Source organism: Poecile atricapillus, chromosome 1 (genome assembly GCF_030490865.1).
Source record: "Poecile atricapillus isolate bPoeAtr1 chromosome 1, bPoeAtr1.hap1, whole genome shotgun sequence".
Taxonomy (NCBI): Eukaryota; Metazoa; Chordata; class Aves; order Passeriformes; family Paridae; genus Poecile; species Poecile atricapillus.
The window spans coordinates 15434401-15454992 of NC_081249.1; the positions used below are offsets into that span (position 1 = coordinate 15434401).

Sequence of the window (20592 nt, forward strand, 5' to 3'; positions counted from 1 at the left end):
ACATCACCTTATTGCACTTGTGGCCTCTGCTAATCTGCTAAATGCAGATGAATTTTCCTATTCACTGAAAGAAGTAATGCAAATCAGAACATCAGTTTTGATTTGTTATATTCCTAGAGGAGAGTGTGCATGGGTGCTTTTCTTATGAGGCTGTCTATGCTGCAGAGAGGTTTAATTTTCAGCAGGGAACATATTATGCAGCTTATTTGATTGCAAATTTGTTTGAACAGCTTTCAGCTTTATATTTCCCAGTTAGGTAATGTAGCTTTAGATACTAATTGCATAATTGGCTTGAGTCACACAGATTTAAGGTACAGCGTGCCTGATCTGACTGCTTGTTAGCTTTACGTGGCTTTGTACAATAGGAGCCTTACAGCTGAATTTAACTCCTTCTTTTATTGGGGTCTCTTCCAAAGAGGTTTTACCTGAGGAATAAGGAATTTCTTGGTACTCAAGAAATCACCATCCTCATTTGTGCAGTTTTGATGCTGGAGTATGCATGTTTTGTGGATTTGTGGATTGGTGTAATTTCTAATGAGTACACCAATCTGATGAAATAAAGTCATTTTTCAAAGTCAAAAATGAGTGCATGGCACAGAGAGCATCTTCTCTACCTCTTTCTTGTGGTTTCGTTTTCCTCAAGAGGATGGTGGGAGGGATCATTTTCCAGTCACAATCTGATCTAAAAATAGTGAGCTTCACACCTTCTTTCATCCCTCCTTTTCACAGGCCTAAAAGATGCTACAGGCTCCGAGAGTGATGGTGGTGACTCTTGCAGTACAAAATCAGAAGGGGCCAATGGAGGCACAACAATCCAACCCAAAAAGGTCAAAGGTGTTGGCTTTGGAGATATCTTCAAAGACAAACCCATAAAGCTACGACCAAGGTCAATAGAAGTTGAAAATGACTTCCTCCCAGTAGATAAGGTATGTGTCATTCCTTAATTGTCTCTTGGTGTTGTTTTAAAGAAGTTTTCATCTTAAAGTTCTAAGTTCTGTCACTGGCTAAAATTTGAAGCTTTAAGGTCATTATTTCCTAATCTTTCTGTAGACCAGGTTCTGCTCTTTTTTATTTTTGCTTTAGACCAGAAAATGGATTCCAGTGAGGTTAGCTGCATGCAAAAATTAAAAATTAAAAAATAAAAAAATAAAAAAAATTATTGCTCTCTAGTATTTTCTTCAGGGAAACAACAAAAAAGTGCATGGTTTCAAATGAAGTCACTACTAAAAACAAAAAAATCTGTGAAATCCTTCCTTTAATTGTACAGTCAGATTTGCATAGAGTTACTGATGTGCTGAGAAGTGTTAGAAGGCTTCCACAGCCTCAAGTTCTGCTATGGGCATAGTTACATGGTGCATTTTCTTTGCCCCCAGTGGTGATTTTAGGAAGCTCCTGGGCTCATGATACCTGGTGTGGCAACTTCTCACCTTTTGATTCATGCTTGTCCACTTGTCTATAGAAACAGGCATAACAGCAATTACCTTTTTTGGCCTGCAAGATTTTTTCTTCCAATCTAGATCAGTGATCTGATTTATAGCATAACACTTCTACATCCACCCTGAGTTACAGGAGAAGATGAGTACAGGAGGTCCTGCAGAGAGAGATGGAAACTTCTGAACTAAATTATGCTGAGGGACATTTGGTTAATATTTTGCAGGTGACCATTTTTCATTTAGTATAAAGAGGGTAGGGAAGAGCTGGAATAACCTAAATAAAAGAAAAACCTAAACTGTATTACTGCTTGACCATTGCTGACTTCTTCAAAGCCTGCATGATGCCCTGCTTGCCTTCTGTTTCTGGGTGGACTCCCTAACTCACATGTTGGGTTTTGCAGAAGCATTTCCTTTCATTTAAAGATTTTGAAAAGTCCTTATGAAGTGGCTTTCATTCCTTGGAAGAAAATCTTACTCCACATTGTAGTAAAGTGAAGTCTTTGTTTTCCACAAACAACTGACAGGATTTTACCCAGCCAAAAACAGAATACACAATTTTCAGGAAACTTTTAACACAAACCTTCCTTTCTATGTCTTCAAGTTCTCCTAAAATTGACATGGTTAGTAAAAAATAATGGCTTGATTTTGTAAACACAATCCATCATTTGTGTTTGAAATGTGTAGATAACTAAAGACAACACTTCTTTGCTGTTGGTGCTTTTTTTCCTGCCCAGGATTAGGTTAACCTTTGGGAGGTGCCATTCACAGGCTTCAGCACCGAGGTCTTTGCCTACTACCAGCACAAAAACATGAGTCAGTGACACGACCTCTGTTAGAACTGCAGACCATAAACCTCCCTAAACACCCCAGCTGCAAGAAATTCCTCCCTTGTCATTGCCATGTTCTTTACCATTTAATGTTGAGTGTAAGAGAATCCTGCATTAAGTTGGCCATCCCAAGCAAGGTCCAATTTAGCCGGAAAGCTCTGCACACTGGTTTGAAGTGTAGCAATGCATGAAGAGTTCCAAGTCGGTCCGTATTTTTCTCAAACAATGTAGTTTTTAAAGTGATCTTTGCCCTGTTTTCTGTATTTCTCATCTACAAATATAACTTTCACAAAACTGAAGCCTCAGTTTTTCAATAACTTTAAAAACTTTTGATGAAGGAGAAAAAATGCTTTCCTCTATTCCCCCCCCCCCTTTTTTTTTATGCTTTCCGAAGTTTGGAGACACTAAAACTCTTTCTGTTGCTTCTTTTTGATACAGTTATTGATGAAATATTACTGTAAGGATAATATGATTTTTTTTATTTAAAATATTTTCTAACAACAGATTTTTTTAAAAAAGCATCAGTAAGCTACTGTGAAGATTTTATAATGTGAGATTATTTATAACATGATAGTTCCTGTGTAAAATGTCAGTCCCATTTACAGAAGAATCAGCAGGGTCTTATTTTGTTGGTGTTATCAGTTTGTGTTCTAATATGTTTTCAATTTTATGAATCATAAGCTTAGATCATATTTCACAGAGAATTGCTGGAGTGTTAAAAAGGCTTTTACACAAATATTGGCAGGAACATGAAGGCAGAAAGGTTTGCTGCCAGCTGAGCAGAAGCAGATGCTATTAGGCTCTCCTGTAAATCACCAGGCAGTTTAGTGTGCTTCAAGTGTTTGCTCAGTGGCAGCAATGAGGGACTATAATGACCTTTGTCTTTTAAGGTGACCAATGAACTCTCAATAAAAGGCAAAACTGAGGAATTGCATGAAACCTCATTGGTTTTATTGGTGTGCAGAATTCATTGTTAGGTGTTATTTGTTCTAAAAATCACAGAGGCAGATTATCCTAGGGAAATTAATGATGCAGTTGTGGGAGCTTAGCTTGAGCAGCACTATCAGAGCTCTGCTCTCTTAGAAAAATAGAAGAATCAAGCATTTATGCTTTGTTGTCCATTTCATTGCCTGTTGCTGCTGACGAGTCGACCGCTGGCCATGTATAGGCAGAATCAGATTCCTGAGGCTTGGCTCTGACAAATTTCCATTACTGATAAATGTAAGTGAGCTGTTTTGCAATGCTACATGTGACTGAAGTCATAGTCACGTGCAGCCACAGTCAAGATAGACAGGTTGTGTCTCCTGAGAAAATTCAGGGAAACACACTTGAAGCAGCACAATGTTTATGGTCAAATAGAAATGCCTGTCTTGCACGTCTCTCCTCTGCTCTGCAGCTTCAACACATTTAAACAGGTGCTTATGCTTCTTTTTTTCATTTTTCATTTTGTAGTAGCTTATCTGGAGCTCCTGTGTCTAGGCTGGACTTCCTTCCAATATGATCTGTATGTGCTTCCATTGTTCTAACAAGCTATCATTTTTTCCTCTCCTGTATCTAAGAATAAACCTTTACAAGTACAGGAAAATTAATTCAACCAATACATTCCTTAGTCAGAGTTAACTGTATTGTGTTGATTTGTGAGTTGAGGCTTCAGCTGGGAAATGCTAAAGACCATGGTAGGTGAATATAAAATAAAAGGTCTGAAATAAATATTTTTATCTTTCTGAAAACTGTCCTTACTTCAGAAGAGACTATTGAATGTATATTGTACATTTTCCACTTGAGATGTTTTTAAAATTTTCTTAAGGCAAAACTTTCATAGTTGGCTACTATTGATGAGATCACAGTACTGTTTGCCAAAACTTAGTGTAAATTATATACTCAGCCATCAACCCAGGGAGTATTACAGACAGTGTAATGATTTAATAAAAAGAGGGAGGCTGTCATGGCTCTAGAGTCAGCAACTTGTAAGATCTAGTTAACTCATGTTTAGGGATCCTTACTGCAAAGCACTGAATTCATACAGAAATTTTTATTTTTTTGTAGAGAGTTTGGATATGTTTTAGATAGGAGAAACAGAGAACTAGTGGAAGTAGACACAAGGGCTAGAAGCTCTTTTCAATTATTAAGTCTACCTGTCCTTAGTAATAGATAAAAATTTGTAAACCCTGAGACTGAATGCCTGCAAGGTCTGAGTTTCTATCTCTAGCTGGCAAGCTGGGAACCCAGAAACTGTGGTGAGAATCTATCTTTGCACACCTGTTCTGTCAGTTCCTGCCTGCTTGCTTGCAGAAAACATTTTTACCCCTTAATTTCCAGTTGTCATTTAAAAGGAAATCTTTGAGAGACACAAGTTGGAGGCTCCTCTTGGTGTTTCTAAGCCAGCTGACAATGTGCCTGAGCTCTGCCAGCCCTGCCTGTGCACCCGTGGTGCCTGGCTGTGTGTGCCACGTGTGCCAGCATCTCATGGCTCTCTGCCTCTTGCTCTGCCTCTCCCACTCCTTTGGAAGTGCTCGCTCCCCTAACAGAAGTGTTGGAGTCAGCGTTCAAAATCCTCAGATTAAAAGTGGATGCAAGTAAAACCACCTGGTACTGACTAGAAACACTCCTAAAAACACCTGCTGAGGCAGAGAGCACACAGTAGGAGCACCAAGTGTGTGTGCAGCACTTTGCACTTGAAAGCACAGGTTTCTGGCATTCCTTTCCTCAGAGACAGCCATCAGCGGTGGCAGCAGCAGACGTGGCAAACATCAGCAGTTTGTCAAATTCCGTGTAGGAACAGAGGATGCACTCATCTGTTCAAGCTACATTCATGTTCTGCTTTGAAGTTCCTGTCTGCTACAGTCTGACATCCCTGTCCTATCCATTTATTCTAGTGCCATCTTGTGAGGAAAGCTGCGGGGGAAGAAGGACCCTGACCCCTTCTGCAGCTGTCATGAGAGCAGGGCTGCCTGCAGCAGGGTCTCGCTCCAGTGCTGTAACTTCCCAGTCCTTGAGTTCACTGTGGAAACAGGATTTGTGTGTTTCTTTCATAATGTGAAAAAATAGCACAGGTTTGCAAATGGTGCCTGATGTTCATGAGGCAGTGTGGACATTATTAATAAATGCTTTTGAAGACTTACTACCCCGTTCTGGAGGAATAAAAAGGAGAGGTAGGGGAATTAAGATAGACAGGGGAGAGTTGAAAAGCAGTTTTCCCCATTTTGGGGATGCAGACTCAAAGCAGGACCTAGCACTAAGGGGGTAGAATGGGAAATGCAAAATTAAGTTTAAAGAGAGGTATAAATTTGATAACTTCAGCTGGCAGTGACTCTCTGCTGAGTCACTGAACTATGCAATGTGAGTGAAGAGTGACTCCTCATCTCCTGTATGCTTCCTTCCCTTCTGTGCTATCTCATCTGTGCTTTCATGTTCTGTCAGTTTGGCTTCTAAAATGTTCAAGCTATCTGAACAGAGTGGTCCAGGTATCAGTGATATGGTTCAGCTTACACATCAGCCTGCACGAGTGGCTTTTGGCAGAGGATGTTACCCACACACTGGTTTGTGCTGCCTGTGATGTTTTATTAGGCTTTGGTTTTTTTTAATTAAAGCAGCTATTTGACTCTAAATAATTGCAAGTTAGTTGTCCATGCCACAAGACTTTACGTGTATACAGTTGGACTTCATTCATAAAAAATTTGTCAGTGTGAAAGAAACACACCAAACATATGCATGGAAGTATTTTCAACTTATGTTGCTGACTTGAGCTGCTTGAAGAACATCTTAAAATAGAAGCAGAGTAGTGTAAGAAATACTGATCATAGAACAAGTTTTTCCTAAAAGCAGTGTGGAAGGTCTGATCTGCCCTCCTGGGGCTCAGCACTGGCCTTCTGCCAGACTGAGTTATCCTGGAGGAGTGCTCTGTGGGAAGGAAAACTCCTGTTATTTCAGTCATGGTTTTGATTAGGAAATCTTAGGATGCTCCAGTCAGAAAAACAGGATGTGTAGGTTTAAGCTAATGCAATTTTATTTCATAATAGGATGGCAATAAAAGTCTATATGTTTTAAGTTGCTTCAGCTGGTGATCATTAGCTTGCAAGTCACTGTAAATCTCTGAATTTCATTTGAGTCTGTACCATTACCAGGCCTTTTACACCAACAGGCATTCTAAATGTAGGATTGTTAAAAACCCCAAAATGCTTTGCTTACATAGCTTAAAACAAAGCTGATTTCCTGAGTTCTAGAGACACTTGATGGAGACATAAACTGAATTTCTAGGAACATTTGTCTCATGTTTCAACTGTGCAGAGAAAATGCTTCAGAAAGTAACAGTACTGACAATCAAGCTAGTTTAGTTACTCTCTGATCAGTTTTGAGAGGACTGGTTCCTGAATCAATATATGTTTATTTATAGCAATAAAACCTACCTATGCAAAATTAATTTATATACTTTGATATGAAAAGATTTAAATTAGTATACTCAAGACTTTAGGGATAAACAGTTTTATAAACTGTCCTAGTGTTTCTCAGTAAAATGTATTTTTCTTTCTTGCTCCATTTGGATTTTGTTAGATAGTATAACTGATTTTTAATTACTACATCTGAGTTGTTAAGTTCTATAACTTTGACAAGATTATAAATAAATTCTAATAAAATAATGTCTGGTATTCTTAGCACACATTAGCTTTGAAAATTGAAGAAATAGTTATGCAAAAAAAATTAACTGCCTTGAAATTTACTTACACCACTTTGAAAATTACATAAATAAAAAGGCTGATGAATGTAAACCAAACCTTTAAAGTGAAATCTGTGCCCTCGTATTTTGTTGCCTATTTAGCTTAATTAGCTTGTGGAATTTTTCTGAAATGTTTTCTTTCTTTATGGTTTTCCTATTTGAGGATTATTTTTTAATATTAAAATGGAAATGAAAGGGTATAGTATTTTCTGGCTTGCTTAAATGTAAATCTTTAATTTCTTCCAACTCATCTGTGTCTTTCTCTCCCCTGCCCTTATTCAGACATTTTAAAGTTGAATGTTTGTAGGGACGCATTAAGAATTTATAAGATTTTAATGGAACAGAGCATCATGTTAATGCTATTTCAGTTTCTTGAACATTTTTCTTTAAAAACACAAGCCAAAACAAAGACATAAGTTACACAAAATTTCAACCTTTTTTTCCTCCTGCCAGGAAGACCAATACATTCAGAATTTGTCATAAGCTCATTTGCCAATAGAGTTATTTGCAAAATTTGCTGCCTGAGCTGTTCACAGAAGTTCTATAAATCGTCACTCACATCCTTGCTTTTCTTAGCTGGTGGTCTCAAGAAAGCAGGGAAGTCTAAGCTGGAAAGGAGAGGAAACTTCTTGCTGTGAGTGAGCAGAGGTAGGAAAAGGTCCAGATTTCCTGTGAAATAAACAAGTGGAACTTTTGTTTCCTGGGGATGGCCCGGCTGAGTCAGTGTCAGGGCTGGGCTCCTGCTCGAGCTGAGCTGAGCTCATGCAAGGAAGGGGCAGGACTCCAGGACTCTTCTTGGACAATTCAAGCTGCTGAAAGGCAGCTTGGCTTCACAATGGAAGAGGAGGTATTTATTTTACAATTAGTTGGGGTTTTCTTTCTGTGGCTCTTAAAAACTGTATTGTAATATATACTCTGCATAGCACAGGTTTCAGCTGCAGGGTTCTCTGGCTCTTCTGCACACTTTGGAGATGCTGGGTAGGTAAAAAGAAAAGAAGGAAAAAGAGTGCTGAGGTTCCTGAAGTCCATTCCTGCTATGGAGGTCCATATTAGAATAGGATTTTCACTTTTGTGTGAAAAACATATTCTCTTCTGGCTCTATTTAGCTTGAGTTTTCTCCTTTCTGCTTGTTTGGCCATTAAACTTGCACACATGTTTTCTATTTCTATATGATGTGGTTTCAATTTTCTTACTCTAAAGAATAATGCAAGTTTAGAGTTAAGCAAGACAAGTTTTAAAGTCTTTAGGATGTGTTGCTCTTTCACATGTTTGCTTAGTAAGTGAAAATTCACCATCCCCACCCCATGTTTTTTCTGTCCTAAATACACTAACAAAACTGTACTTCTTCTTTGCAGAAAAAAGAGGAAGAGCTTTACTAATTCCTCTTCTATGTAATGTGCCATTTGTCCAAGTGATAAAAATTGATATGAATGTTTTAGAAAATTATATTGTGATAATAAAACCTACATGGAAATTATCTTTTTATTTACCCCCAAGAAATAAACAACTAGAATCAACTGTTGCTTGTAAAATTTTGTAGAAAGCTGAATGGAGAGATACCAAGTAAACTGTTTAATTATTTGCAGATACTTTGAGAGCTCTCAGTACAAAATTGAAAATTTCCCTCAACTTTGGCTTTTCACAGCTAAAGTGAGTAAACTGTGTGCAGAAATGAAGCAATAGGTTTTTTGAGTTACTTTTTCTCCTAAAATGTGCCATGTGTCTTTCTTGTTTTCTGCCTTGAATAAAGAAAAGAGGAAAGAGGAAAGGAGTGTGAAAGGATCATAGATCAGCCAGGCACTTGGTAAGGTAAAAAATCTGCAGGACAGTTTCTAGGAAGCCTTTTTAATGCTTTGTGTGTGTTTCTATAGCAGGTTCTTAGCATTCTGTGTTTCTAAAATAGTATTTAAATATTAGAGATGTGAGTTTATATTATTACAGTCAGTTGACTAAGTGCTTTATAAAAGCTTCCCCATAAAATCCAAGGGGAGAGGAGAGAGGGCAGCTCCTGGGGAGCAGGTCCTGATGCAGCAGTGATGAGTAGCCAAGCAGGAGCTGCTGGTGGCTGCTTTCTGCTGGGTGCTGGGCTCTGTGCCATGCAGTGGCCACACAAAGAGCAGAGTCCTCCACCTGGACAGCTGATGCTTCCTTCTGCAGAAGCCTTGGTACCTAAAGCACTTGCTGGAAAGAAAAGCTGAAATACATGGTAAAAGTCACTTTCCATTTGTGTTTTGTGCCACTGTTGCTCTGCAGTCTTCCCTGTGTTTAAAATAAAAATATCTCCCTGTTCTTCCTCAGTAACTTCTGATTTCAGTGATGTAAGGTGAGGGGGAAAACCCCAAATCTAAAAAAATTAATCTGAGGAGAAAAGAAAAAGTATAAATCCAAAATGGAAGAAATATTTGTTTTCAGCACTAAATCTGGGATAATCTGCATGACAGTATGGGTTTGTTCTTTTGTTTATAATAATTGAATTTGGAAAATATCATTGAACAGCTACTTGTCAGTTTGTTGACAAAATCCTAACTTTCACAAAAGAGCAAAGAAATAATGTTGCCAGTTTAAAGAGGAAGATATTAAAGAAGAGACATTCCCTGCTTACTGTTTTCATAGCTTTTTTTAATTCTTCTTAGAGATGGAAATAGCTGCACTGCTTTCCTTACTGCTGCAAAAGGAAGTGGAGATTGATGTAGCAGTTGTAAGGTTCAATAATTGTTGTAAAAGAGGGAGGTTTTATAACCATGGTTTTAAGCTGGATGGTGCAATCTGCATCATGCAAGTTACCAGCTGCAATCTAGACAGGCATGGTTCTCCTGGGAGAGTAGGCAGGAATTTCATTCACTCAGTGCAGACTGACTAGAGTATTTTTCCTAGAAGAGATAGAAATTAATTGTGAACGACAATCTACAAATCATAAAATTCATGACATAAGAGAGCAAGGGGACATGTTTCCTTTACATTTATGTGAGGGAAAGTAAAAAAGGAGAATGAAAAATAAAACAGGGAAGAAAGATGACTTTCTGCTTAAAAAAATACTTTTGATACAAAAGCACCTTCTAGCATTACAAATCTGCAGCTTGAGAAAAAAAAAATGAGCTTGTTCATCATGCTCATTTTGATGTGCACACTTCCAGACCTTTGAGATCAGACAGCTGGGAGCATGATGTGTGGGTTTCATTCTATGTTTGCCTTTTATTTCATTTACTTAAGTGTTTTTACTCATCAGTGGTTCTAATATGTCTTGCTTCATTTGTTTCAGCAGCATCTATCTAATCTAAACTCTTTATCCAGACTGTTCACTTTCTCACCATTAATCTTTTAGGCAGGCAAATTTTAGTTCATTAATGGTTTGAAACTGACAGCCTGACAGCATCAAATGTCAAGATTCCAAATTTTACAGATACTGTAAAATACTGTACATCTGTATTATAATGTAGAGATACTGTACAAATACTGATGTTTTAATGCATGCAAGTGAAGATATATAGGATTCTCTCCTGTCCAACACATCAAGCATGTTGGTAGGAAAAAGTCTCTCCAGTCTCCTGCCTGCCCATAATTTCAAATTTTAAGAACATGTCAGAATATGAAGTTACAACAGCTTTAGAGTCTGAACTTACCTGATGGTGGAACAGGTTTAACTGTGGACAACACTGCAAAAAGCAAAATATGCACTGTTCTGCTCTCCAAGCTACTCAGAGTTTTAATGGGAATGATGTTTCCCTGTTCAAGGTTTTGTTTCTACCCGCTTTTCCATCCAAGAAGTTTAACCAAAAATTTTGCATTGCATCGTTTACCTACTTATTTCTTTGAATGTTATTTCAGATAGCACAGATTTCTCTGGTGAGTTGCTTAATGCTGATGAAGATATTCTTCATCTGTGGTTTGAAGACTGATGGTGGTAGTTTAATACCTGGTAGTTTTAGTGCTTGGGTAGCTGGATGAGACATTTGGTGCTGGCTCAGGTCATTTCTAAATGGAGCTCAACAGCTGGAAACAGGAACAGAAGTAATTTTCCATTTAAGCAGTTCTGAAATTGCTGAAGACACGTTTTGTCATTGCAAATGGGAAGTTAGGAGTCTGTGAGCAGCCTCTCTAATTAGAAGTCTTCCCCACTATAAAGGTTTTAGACTCCCTTAAATGCAGAAATATAAATTACATGAATGTGGACAATACAAACAGTTCAGTATAAACATCAATTTCATCACTGAGAGAACAGTTTGTATTCATACTCTGAAATATTGTGCATCTCAAGATGTCTTAAAATCTTCAGCAGTTTCTCAGCAAAAGCTGGTAACATTCAAAGCCCTTCCAGACAGCTTGACTGGAAATAAATCAGAGTTTATTCAGAGGGTTGGTAAGTTGTACAAGGTTTCACTTTGTAGTGTTGTGGTGGACATAATCCACCTTACAGGTCATAATATCTTTGAGGTGGCTAAACAGGAAATATAAATATACATTTCTGTACTGTGGATTTGCCTTTTTCATTTTAGTAACTGAGTGTCAATTCAGTATTCAATTTTTATATCTGTTAGATTCATAGTGGTTTTTTCACTTCTGTGGCAACTACAAAAGATGGCCCAGGAAAGTCGAATTATATACATACCATAAGACATTTCTTAGTTTTGAAATTTTTCCATTGAAAATTTCTGTAGTGTCCTATCAGAGGACTGTTTAATTTTGAAGGCTTTTCTAATTATTTTCTCCATATATCTTTGTTTTCTCTATGATTTTGCTTTCTTTTTAACTGAAGAACTTCATGTGTTTGATAATATTTGGGGGGGAGATAAGAGTTGGAGTAATCCTTTGAAGTTTCCCTTGTTATCACTTTGGTTTTATAACACTTTGCTTTATTTAAATTTACTTTCTGAACAGTCCTGTATTAAATATTCCATTTCCATATGTTAAAGAATAATATTTCTTGGAAATTGGAAGATCCTAAGAAATCTGTAGATTGGATCAGGACTGTGCCTGGGCTCACGTTGGGCCTCCGTGAGAGGTCAGTGCTGGAAGCCTGGGGAAGATTCTTGAAACAGGTTGCACAAAGAAATTTCTGAGGGGTGTCTTAACAGCCTCCAATCATTTTGAAATTTGTATTAATAACCATAATGGATTTTTGTTCCTTTGGAAATCAAGTAGTCACATTTTCATTGCCTGTAACATTTTAACACCTGTAGCTCCAGTGAAAGCATTCCAATCTGCTGCATCACACACTGGAAAGGAGTTACCTCCCTCTGTTTTGAATGTGGCACCTGCTAATTTCATCTGATAGCCCTTAATTTTTATTACTGGAAGAGATGAGTGAGTCCTTAATTTTAATTACTGGAAGAGTTACCAAGTGACTCCTCCCTATCTACCTTCTCTCCTAATTTTTAATACTTGTGTGTAACTGATTTTTATCACCTTTGTGTATGTTTTATTCCCAGAATGAGGGCTCTGTTCCATGTTTGATCATTCTTGGTGACTTTCTGTCTTTTTCAGTCTCTTTAGGAACTCAGGTGGTTTGTGTGTGAGGGCAAAAGGAGGTGAGAACCACACACAATGGCCAAGGTGTTGGATGCATTTATGCAGCATTTTGTTAGCACTTTCCATTGCTCTTTATTGCTTTTCAAAGTATTAACAACTATGAGTTTCAAAGTCTGTCATTTCTGTCTTTTCTTAAGATAGCATTTTTCCTCCAAATGCATGATTTTATTTCTATCTGAACTTAGTTTCTGTCTTTCCCCTTTGGTGGGTCATCTGTGAAGGTGTGGAAAACAAGAGCCTTGATCTAGACCCCTGAACAACTCCACTGATCCCACAATGAAATCCTGCTCTTTGTTTTCTATCTTTTAATAAGTTACTTATCCAAGTGAATATCTTTTTTAAAAAGATGAACAGTAAACTCTTCCTAATCTCAGTTTTAGTTTTCAGTGTGCAATGAGGTTATAATTTCAATCTTCTTCAGGAGCCAGAACCAGCAACTTTTTACATTTGTGTATTTTAATGAAAATTGCTGTGAATTGGCTATGCAAAATACAACTTGTATAAAAACAACACTGCATGCTGCATTATTTAGTTATTAGGTAGCTGGATGTATAGATTTATTGCTAAGCTGTGGATATATAGATCCAGATAGATAAAGACAGATCTTTAGATAGATTACCTGGCTGCTGTCCTGGCAGGTAACATGCATGATGAATACACAACAATGATATTTAAAAATAGCAACTGTCATGGGATTCTGGTGACTGAATTTAGGTGTCTGTGAGGTTGCTTGTAGACAGCAAACAGTCTTCACAGTCTGTAGACTAAAAAGCATTATTAGGACGGGAGCTTTCTTTATCCCAAAGATGAATTGCATGCTAAAAGGACTGTTTTACCTCCAGTGACAAAAGGGAAGCCTGCAGTGACTGGCATCTGGCTCACAGTTGATATTTGAATGAAATTAACTCCATCTTGAATAACTACAGCAGAATGCTAAATCTGGTCTTTTTACATCTCAGTGACAAAACCAGCTGAAAGTCATTGTACTAAGAAGTATAAGCAGATTACATGTAAACTGTGAGGCTCACGTAGTCACAACATAGCAAGGGGCAGTATGAAACCCTAAATTTTAAGATTTCTTGTCTTTTCAGTAGTTAAAGTGAGAAATCATGCTAAGTAATCACTAAAATAATGAACAACTGTGAATAACATATTACTAGATAAATTTTGATTCATACAAGATAAAAGCAATAAAGTAAGTTTAATTGCAGGGCCTAGTGCCTTCTCCTAAAGAAAATACACACCTGGAAAATCTACCAAAGAACTTTGTCTCATCTTTAGTTTTGGAATAGCAGACTCTGAGCCAATAGGGAGTGTCAACACACACTGATTAAATCATTCTGGCCTTTCTTTCTCCCTCCCTTTTCTTCTGTATGCAGCACTTCACAGTGGTATGCCAAAGGTAGTACAGGCTTGTCATTTTGTCTTTATTTTGCCACAGACGTTCAGAATCACATAAATAATTACTTGTCTGTCCAGCAAGTGATTTTCAAGGACTTCCCTTTACATGATTTTCAAATATTTTGTGATGTAAGTAAAACATCAGTAACTTCTTTTATTAAATATTTCAGAAGTTACATTTATTTTGAAAAATGAAATAGTTTTTAATAATAAAAAAAAAAGTGATTATTCCTTAAGCATTCAAAGAATTTATTCTTAGACTTCAAGTAGTTTAAGCATTTTAACCAATGGGTAGATGCTGTTTTGCTTCTTATCAACTGTAAGAGAATTATATCAGAAGAATAAATCAATTAATTAGAAAAAAAAAATCATTAATCAGAAAGAATCATGTTTTGTTCTAAAATGTCCCTTGTCTGGGGACCTCAGTTCTGTTTCCTTTGCTTTGTTTACTTGTTTGCTTGCCTGTCTGCTTGGATTCCAGGGCCATGACAGTGGATGACAGACACAGTAACTCACACAGTAAGATGCTCTGACAATCAGTGCTCCATTTCTAGGGCACCAAGTGATCCAAGGGTGGTGTAATCACAATCTGTTTACCAATCTCTGCAATGGGCATTGTAGTAGGATTTAGACTGACATGCTATTTTTATACACACCTTGTCTTTGCTTTCTTTTTCTTCCTTTGTATTCAAGAAGTAAATCCTGAATTGAACACTAGAAAGTATTTTTCCCCCCAGATACCTTACGTTTTTCTGCATATGCATGCAAATTCCAAAAGCCTTCAACATTCAAGCAGCATATTCTTGTTGTCTGCTTGAATACCGCTTTCCTTAAAACACTGGTGGTGTAGTGAGTTCTTGGTGGACTGATGCACATGAGCATTTTTAGAGTCTCCACTTCTTCACTCTTAACTTGTCTGCTTTGTCCAAACCTGTTAATTGTGGTAAGAGTCATGAAATTGTGTTCATTTCCAAGGAGCTCCAGTGGGATGAAGGCTCTTGCTTTGTAAGAACAGGATGTTTATTTGGAGGATCATCTTTTACTTAGAGATTGTTGATTTTGTCTAGACAGAGAGAATTAAGATGCCAGCAGTTCCTATGCCTTTCACAGAATCTAAATACAGAGGTTTGCAATCTTGCTGCAGAAGGGTCAAGCCTTTCACAGGTAAAATATTTTTCAAAATTAAAAAAAAATAATTATTTCTTTATAAAGATATGGTGTAAATCAGAAGGTCTATGTTCATTCAAGTCCAAGAGTCATCTAATATAGGTATCAGTTGGAAAAAACTGCACTTTAATTTGCTGGAATATGGACAAAGTGTGAAAATGTGCCTTTTTCAGGTTGTCAGATCAAAGAAAATATAGTTTAACTGTGTGAAAAGAAACTGTAATATGAAGTTCAAAATATTTCAATTGCTTTGCTGTCTGCATTCTGTGGAATATTTACCAAACATTCCACTAAAAAGCTCTCTGAGTGTGTGCTGCATCTGATGCTGTGGTTAGGAGAACCATTCTTTAGGGAAGCATCATCTGGTATTTAGAGCTGAGTGAAGGTCATGTTTCAACTTTTGAATGATGTAAAGGCAAGAAGTACTAAAGAAGAGTTTGGACCCTGGGTTTGAGGCAGAGTTGGTTGATTTTTAAGCTCAAGCTGGGTGCCTCAGGAGAGGGACCCTATACAAAGAAGTCCCTGGGCCTTTACACCCTCACAGTCTGTGCACAGGATGTTCACGTGCCCCACATGGTCCAGGGGTGAATTATCATCTGGGGTCTTCCAATAACTCATTGGATTCTTTCTCCATGTCTACATGGGCAGAACATTAACTGCTCTTTTCTTCCAGCTTGAGCCCTCCAGGGTCTCAGCCCTTACCTGAAGATGTCCAGTCTTTGTTTCCTCCCCTGCTGAGCCAAGGGAAGTTCACCTGCACCAGGCTTTGAGCAGGGCCTGCTCCTGCTAAGCTCTCTGTAGAAAATTGTGCAGTTTTGGCAAGTGAGTCTCTCTGTATTAGCTGGGAGTGCACTGGGCAGGTGTAGCTAACTGGTTGGTGTTAAAAAACGCAAATAATTGTACATGCAGGTGGATAGTCTTTCTAGCAAAGCAAAGCTTTGAAGTAGTTACAGAGGAAGAAGATACTGAAGATGACTGAGGCAATCAAATGTGTAGACAGATGCTTAGTTCACTTTTCTTCAAGAATTTTTGTTTTCTCTATAAATGTTTCTTAAAATTCCCATTACCCTCTTTGAAGTCCCATGTGGTGACCCTTCAGAAAAGTGTTAGCTCTGTCCTTTTGGGAAGCCTCAGGATAGCAATGCTTGATCATGCTGTCACAGAAAGGGCTTTATGTGGAACTGAATGTTGGTAGCATGGGAGAAAATGAAATCTTGGACATTTATTTTGGTTCTGACAAAGTGAGAGCATTTTGACATGTGAAAGTCTTTGGAGTTTTCATATTTTGGCTCTTTTTTAGATTTTAAAGCAGGACAGATAGGATGGATGAAGGACTTGATGACATTCCTCAAGCACTTCATGCATATTAGAAAAAAAAAAAATAATTTTGCTGCTCCCTCACAAAGCCAGCAGTATACAGTTAATGAGAAGATCATTTATACTCCTGTTAATCCAGAGCTAGAAGACTCTTTCTTCTTCTTCTTCTTCTTCTTCTTCTTCTTCTTCTTCTTCTTCTTCTTCTTCTTCTTCTTCTTCTTCTTTGTGAACAAATGTTCTCAGTTACAAAAGGGAGCGTAAAGAAACATTGAAGAATACAACTTTTATACTCTCACTAATAGTGGCCCTGGATTTGCATATAAACCTATATATTAGAAAAATTCTCATGCATATAAGCCACATCTAAATATACTAGTTGAATGTTGAGAGGAAGTATTGTGGTCAGAGAAACATAACACATTTTTTCCTCTGACCTAGTCATTGAGGTTTTCTGAAATTCTTAAAGTACAAAAGATGCATAACTGTCTTTTCCTCCCTTGTATAAAGCACCAGTGCACATTGCTGTATTTTCACTATTCAAACTGACAAACTATGTTAAGCTTAACGTTTCCAGCTCATACAGGCCCTTTTTATGAATTCATTAATGTCTGATGTATTCCTTAAGATTATCTTCATAGATTTATATTCCAAGTAGCAGTTACAAAACATTTTATCTAGGATGAAGACCTCAATACACTTTCCAAAATAAATGATGCTGAGTGATGAAATGATCATTTTATCCTTATTCCTGAGTAAATAAGCTATTGCTTCAAGAAGCCTATATTGTCAAAGGAGCCTCAATGGATAAGTATGTTACTTTGGTGCAAAGTGTAACAAAATCTTCTGTATGGGCCTATCTGTGCATAAATGACAATTCAGTTTGAATTTTCAGATGAAATGTTCTAGACACACTAGAGCTGTGTAACAAAAGTAAATAGACAAGTCAGTTTTCAACCACAACAGAAAACCCTGAGGTACAATGCTAAAATATGCTGAAGGAAGAAATTTGGTCACAGGTCTACTTTTCTCCCTCTGGCCAGAGATCAACAGTTGTAGAGAACAACCATAGTATCTTTAGGTGAGAAAAACTCACTTGTATACTGTCCTTTTTGTGCTCTGCTTCTCTTGTGTTGTACCCTGCTGTTACAGGGATTGCAGTTGAGACAAAATATATAAATGAAAGAAAATGAGGCTGTTCAGGTTGTACCATGACCTCATTTACTTGGCTTTGTGTGCCACCTCAACCATTTTTGCAATCACTGTTAATTCAGTATCAGAGGAAAATGGTCTGCGGTGATACAGATTTGCAGTGTACCAAAATGCCATCAAAGGCCTACAGAACCGGTTATTTAGTGCTGGCTGTCCTTCCATTGGCTTCATTGACCCAAGCATTAATACTGCGAGGTTGCTGCTAGATCTGAATATCTGAACACCAAATCAGGGTGATTATCCATGCTTTTATCAGCTGTTTCTGCAGCAAGAGGGCACTTCTTCCCTTTTCATCTTTAGGTTCGTTTGTCAGGAGATTAGCAAAATTTGTGTCTGGCAGCTAAATAATCTAATTATGCTCACCTTGCAGAAATAGTGGGATTAGGATTCTGCCTGTTTTGTTTATAATCTGTTGTGTTGAGAGTCAATCTAGGCTTGGAGTCAGAAAACCATGTTTTTCTTGTGTGACAGGACTAAGCGAGTCAGAGTGCAGTGTACAAGGTCAGAGAAATGTAAGTGGAGCAAGGCTCACTGCCACCACCTAGAAAAGAGATTTGTGATAATCAGCATGCTGGAGGAGGATAGATGAAAACTGAAACAGTAGTCTTCAGGAGTGTCTCTGTACCACTCTGTACTCTGTGTACTCTGTGTTAGAGATACAAAGGCACAGAATGATATGCTACCCTTCTTGCTGGTGATGAAACAATTCTGCAGCCAAGAATCCAAGATACAGCTTTAGAGAGAAAATGCAGAACTCTTCAGCCTGGTATTTAGGGCACTGCTGGGAGATGCCTTTATGGGCATTCTGGTTCATGCTGCCGTAGACTTTTAATTGAAAACATTACTGACAACATGAGAGATTTAGGTAAATGGAGTGAGACAGTTTATGCTGGGAGATGCCAGGGATTGCTGAGAGGGTTGAGGATCCTGTTCTTGGGTTTGGAATGTCTAAATTCCCAAAACGTCCTTCAAGTTCTAAGTCTTCTTTTGTGCCTGTGTCCCAAAGGGGTAAGATGTACTTGCTTCTTAGGAATACTGACCCTGATAGGTAGGAATGAATCAGGTAAAAGACTAACAGCAAAGCTAGAGCTGTATACCAGTATTTTGTAGCATAGATCAATGTGTGTAGAACCTCTTGGACCATCTTCTAATATAAAGGAAGAACAGAGGAGAAGAATTATAGTGAATTCTTCAACCTATTGTGTGTTCTTTGCTCCCATGTTTCTTTTTTTTAGAGGTCAAGGTTTTGATAAATTGCACTGGACCCTCAACTGAAGAAGACAACAAAATATCCTGTAGTAACTGTTTTTGAAAAGAAAAGTCTGTGTTGTGCAGATGTATATTGGATCTGCAAGAATTTAAGTTTGGCTTCCTTTGTTCTCTTTACCACTAATAAACTTGGTAGATATTTGGCCTGTATGGGAGTACAAGTGACATAGAACAGTTGGGGACAGCAGGAAAGTTTCTGGCTTATATGGGAGATATCACTGTCTCCCATTTTTGTTTTCTTGTCAGAAAAATTGGTAGCTGCAATAATGCTTGGTCTGGGACTCCCAGCCCACAAATTTTAGCTATACTTGAGGTTTTAGCCTGCTGTAGCAGAACCATCAGACTTACCAGATCACAGAGGATTCAGTGTCTTTTAGAGTGAGGAAAGTTTACCTAGGATGTTTCCTAATGAACAAATAAGTACTATATTATGTTTCAGGGAGTTGTTTTCAGAAAGTGGTGACACATTTTCCATGCAAATGTAGACCAATTGGAAACACTATAAATAAATAAACACTAGTTTTTAAAATCTCTGTTCCTTTAGGACCACTTTACAGGGCAAGTAAAGCACTTTGGCAGTTCAGGTCCATCTGAAACCAGATTTACATGACTTATCAATTTTTATTCCTTTTTCCCGTTCATGTCACTTGTTTCACCCCCTTGAAATCCCAGAGTGCAGTCCTGTCACTGTTGGACACAAAATGATTTACACAGACACAGCTCGAAGTGTGATGAAAGAAGAAGGTTTATTCTGTCTTTTCAGTATTTATAGATTGTTGACAACAACCAGGAATTGAATAGTCAGGTCACCACCTTCCCAACCACACTGGCCATGAGAGATGTCCATATCTTTAATGGAATGTATAAACACCTATGTTTATCATGACTTTCCTGGGAAAGTGGCTAGAAATTATGGGAACAGCATCAAAAGGCCTGATTCTCAGAGCAACACAGTCCCTCACAATTAAAGAATAGCAACTCCACTTGTCTTCTCCTCTCCCTGTCCCACACCTAATCCAGGTATCCCATCTCACTGGAGTGGGTCCTGTGCAACCCTTATAAAAATTATTTGAATTATTCTTCCTAGCTCCTAATAAAAGAGCAGCCTGTTTGGGTAGTATTCGCTTTTCTGTTCACAAGTTGGTTCCCAATACTGATTTATCACCTACACAGGCATTTGTTCTGAATGAACAGATGAATTAATGTTTTCAAGTATTGCTCTTGCATCTGCTTCTATACACTAGGAAATTACTTTGCATAATGGATTTTCCACTAGGATACACAAATATCTTCCTTTTTGCCCATGATTCTTTTGTTCTGTAGCTTGTTAAATTTTAGCCTGTTGTGGGTTTATATGGTGTTTGGTTTCATGGCATAAAATCAATGATTCTTGTATGGTGAAGCAAATAGTAAAATATTTCTTTTAATTAATTGGTCTTGCATAGTAATTTAATCTTTAAAAAAAACAAAGCCTCCCCTAATTTAAAGGATTTTCATATTCCTTTAGTGTGAGCATGTCTTTATGAGCCAAATTGCAGTGCTGTTTAGAGTATCTGCTTTAGTCATTTTCCTAAACAATTTCATGAAGCAGAAATGTGAATAAAGGTTTGATCATGACTGAGTATGTACAGTGATGTGCAGCTATCTTGAGCTGCCCTGCTTGCCTCTGAACACGAAGCTGCTTTCCCAGTCTTGCTTTCATCTTGGAGGTATTCTGTACTTTTATCTG

General features: G+C 37.8%; 1 protein-coding gene across 8 annotated transcripts in view; it reads left to right on the forward strand.

Moving 5' to 3' along the window:
* Nucleotides 1-20592, forward strand: part of SH3KBP1 (SH3 domain containing kinase binding protein 1) — a 212755-nt gene that overhangs the window by 129128 nt on the left and 63035 nt on the right. For all 8 annotated transcript variants that reach the window (XM_058840401.1, XM_058840394.1, XM_058840428.1 and 5 more), the window contains one exon: nt 730-926. In XM_058840401.1, coding sequence (XP_058696384.1) covers nt 730-926 — 197 coding nt within the window. The remainder of the gene's footprint in view (nt 1-729; nt 927-20592) is intronic.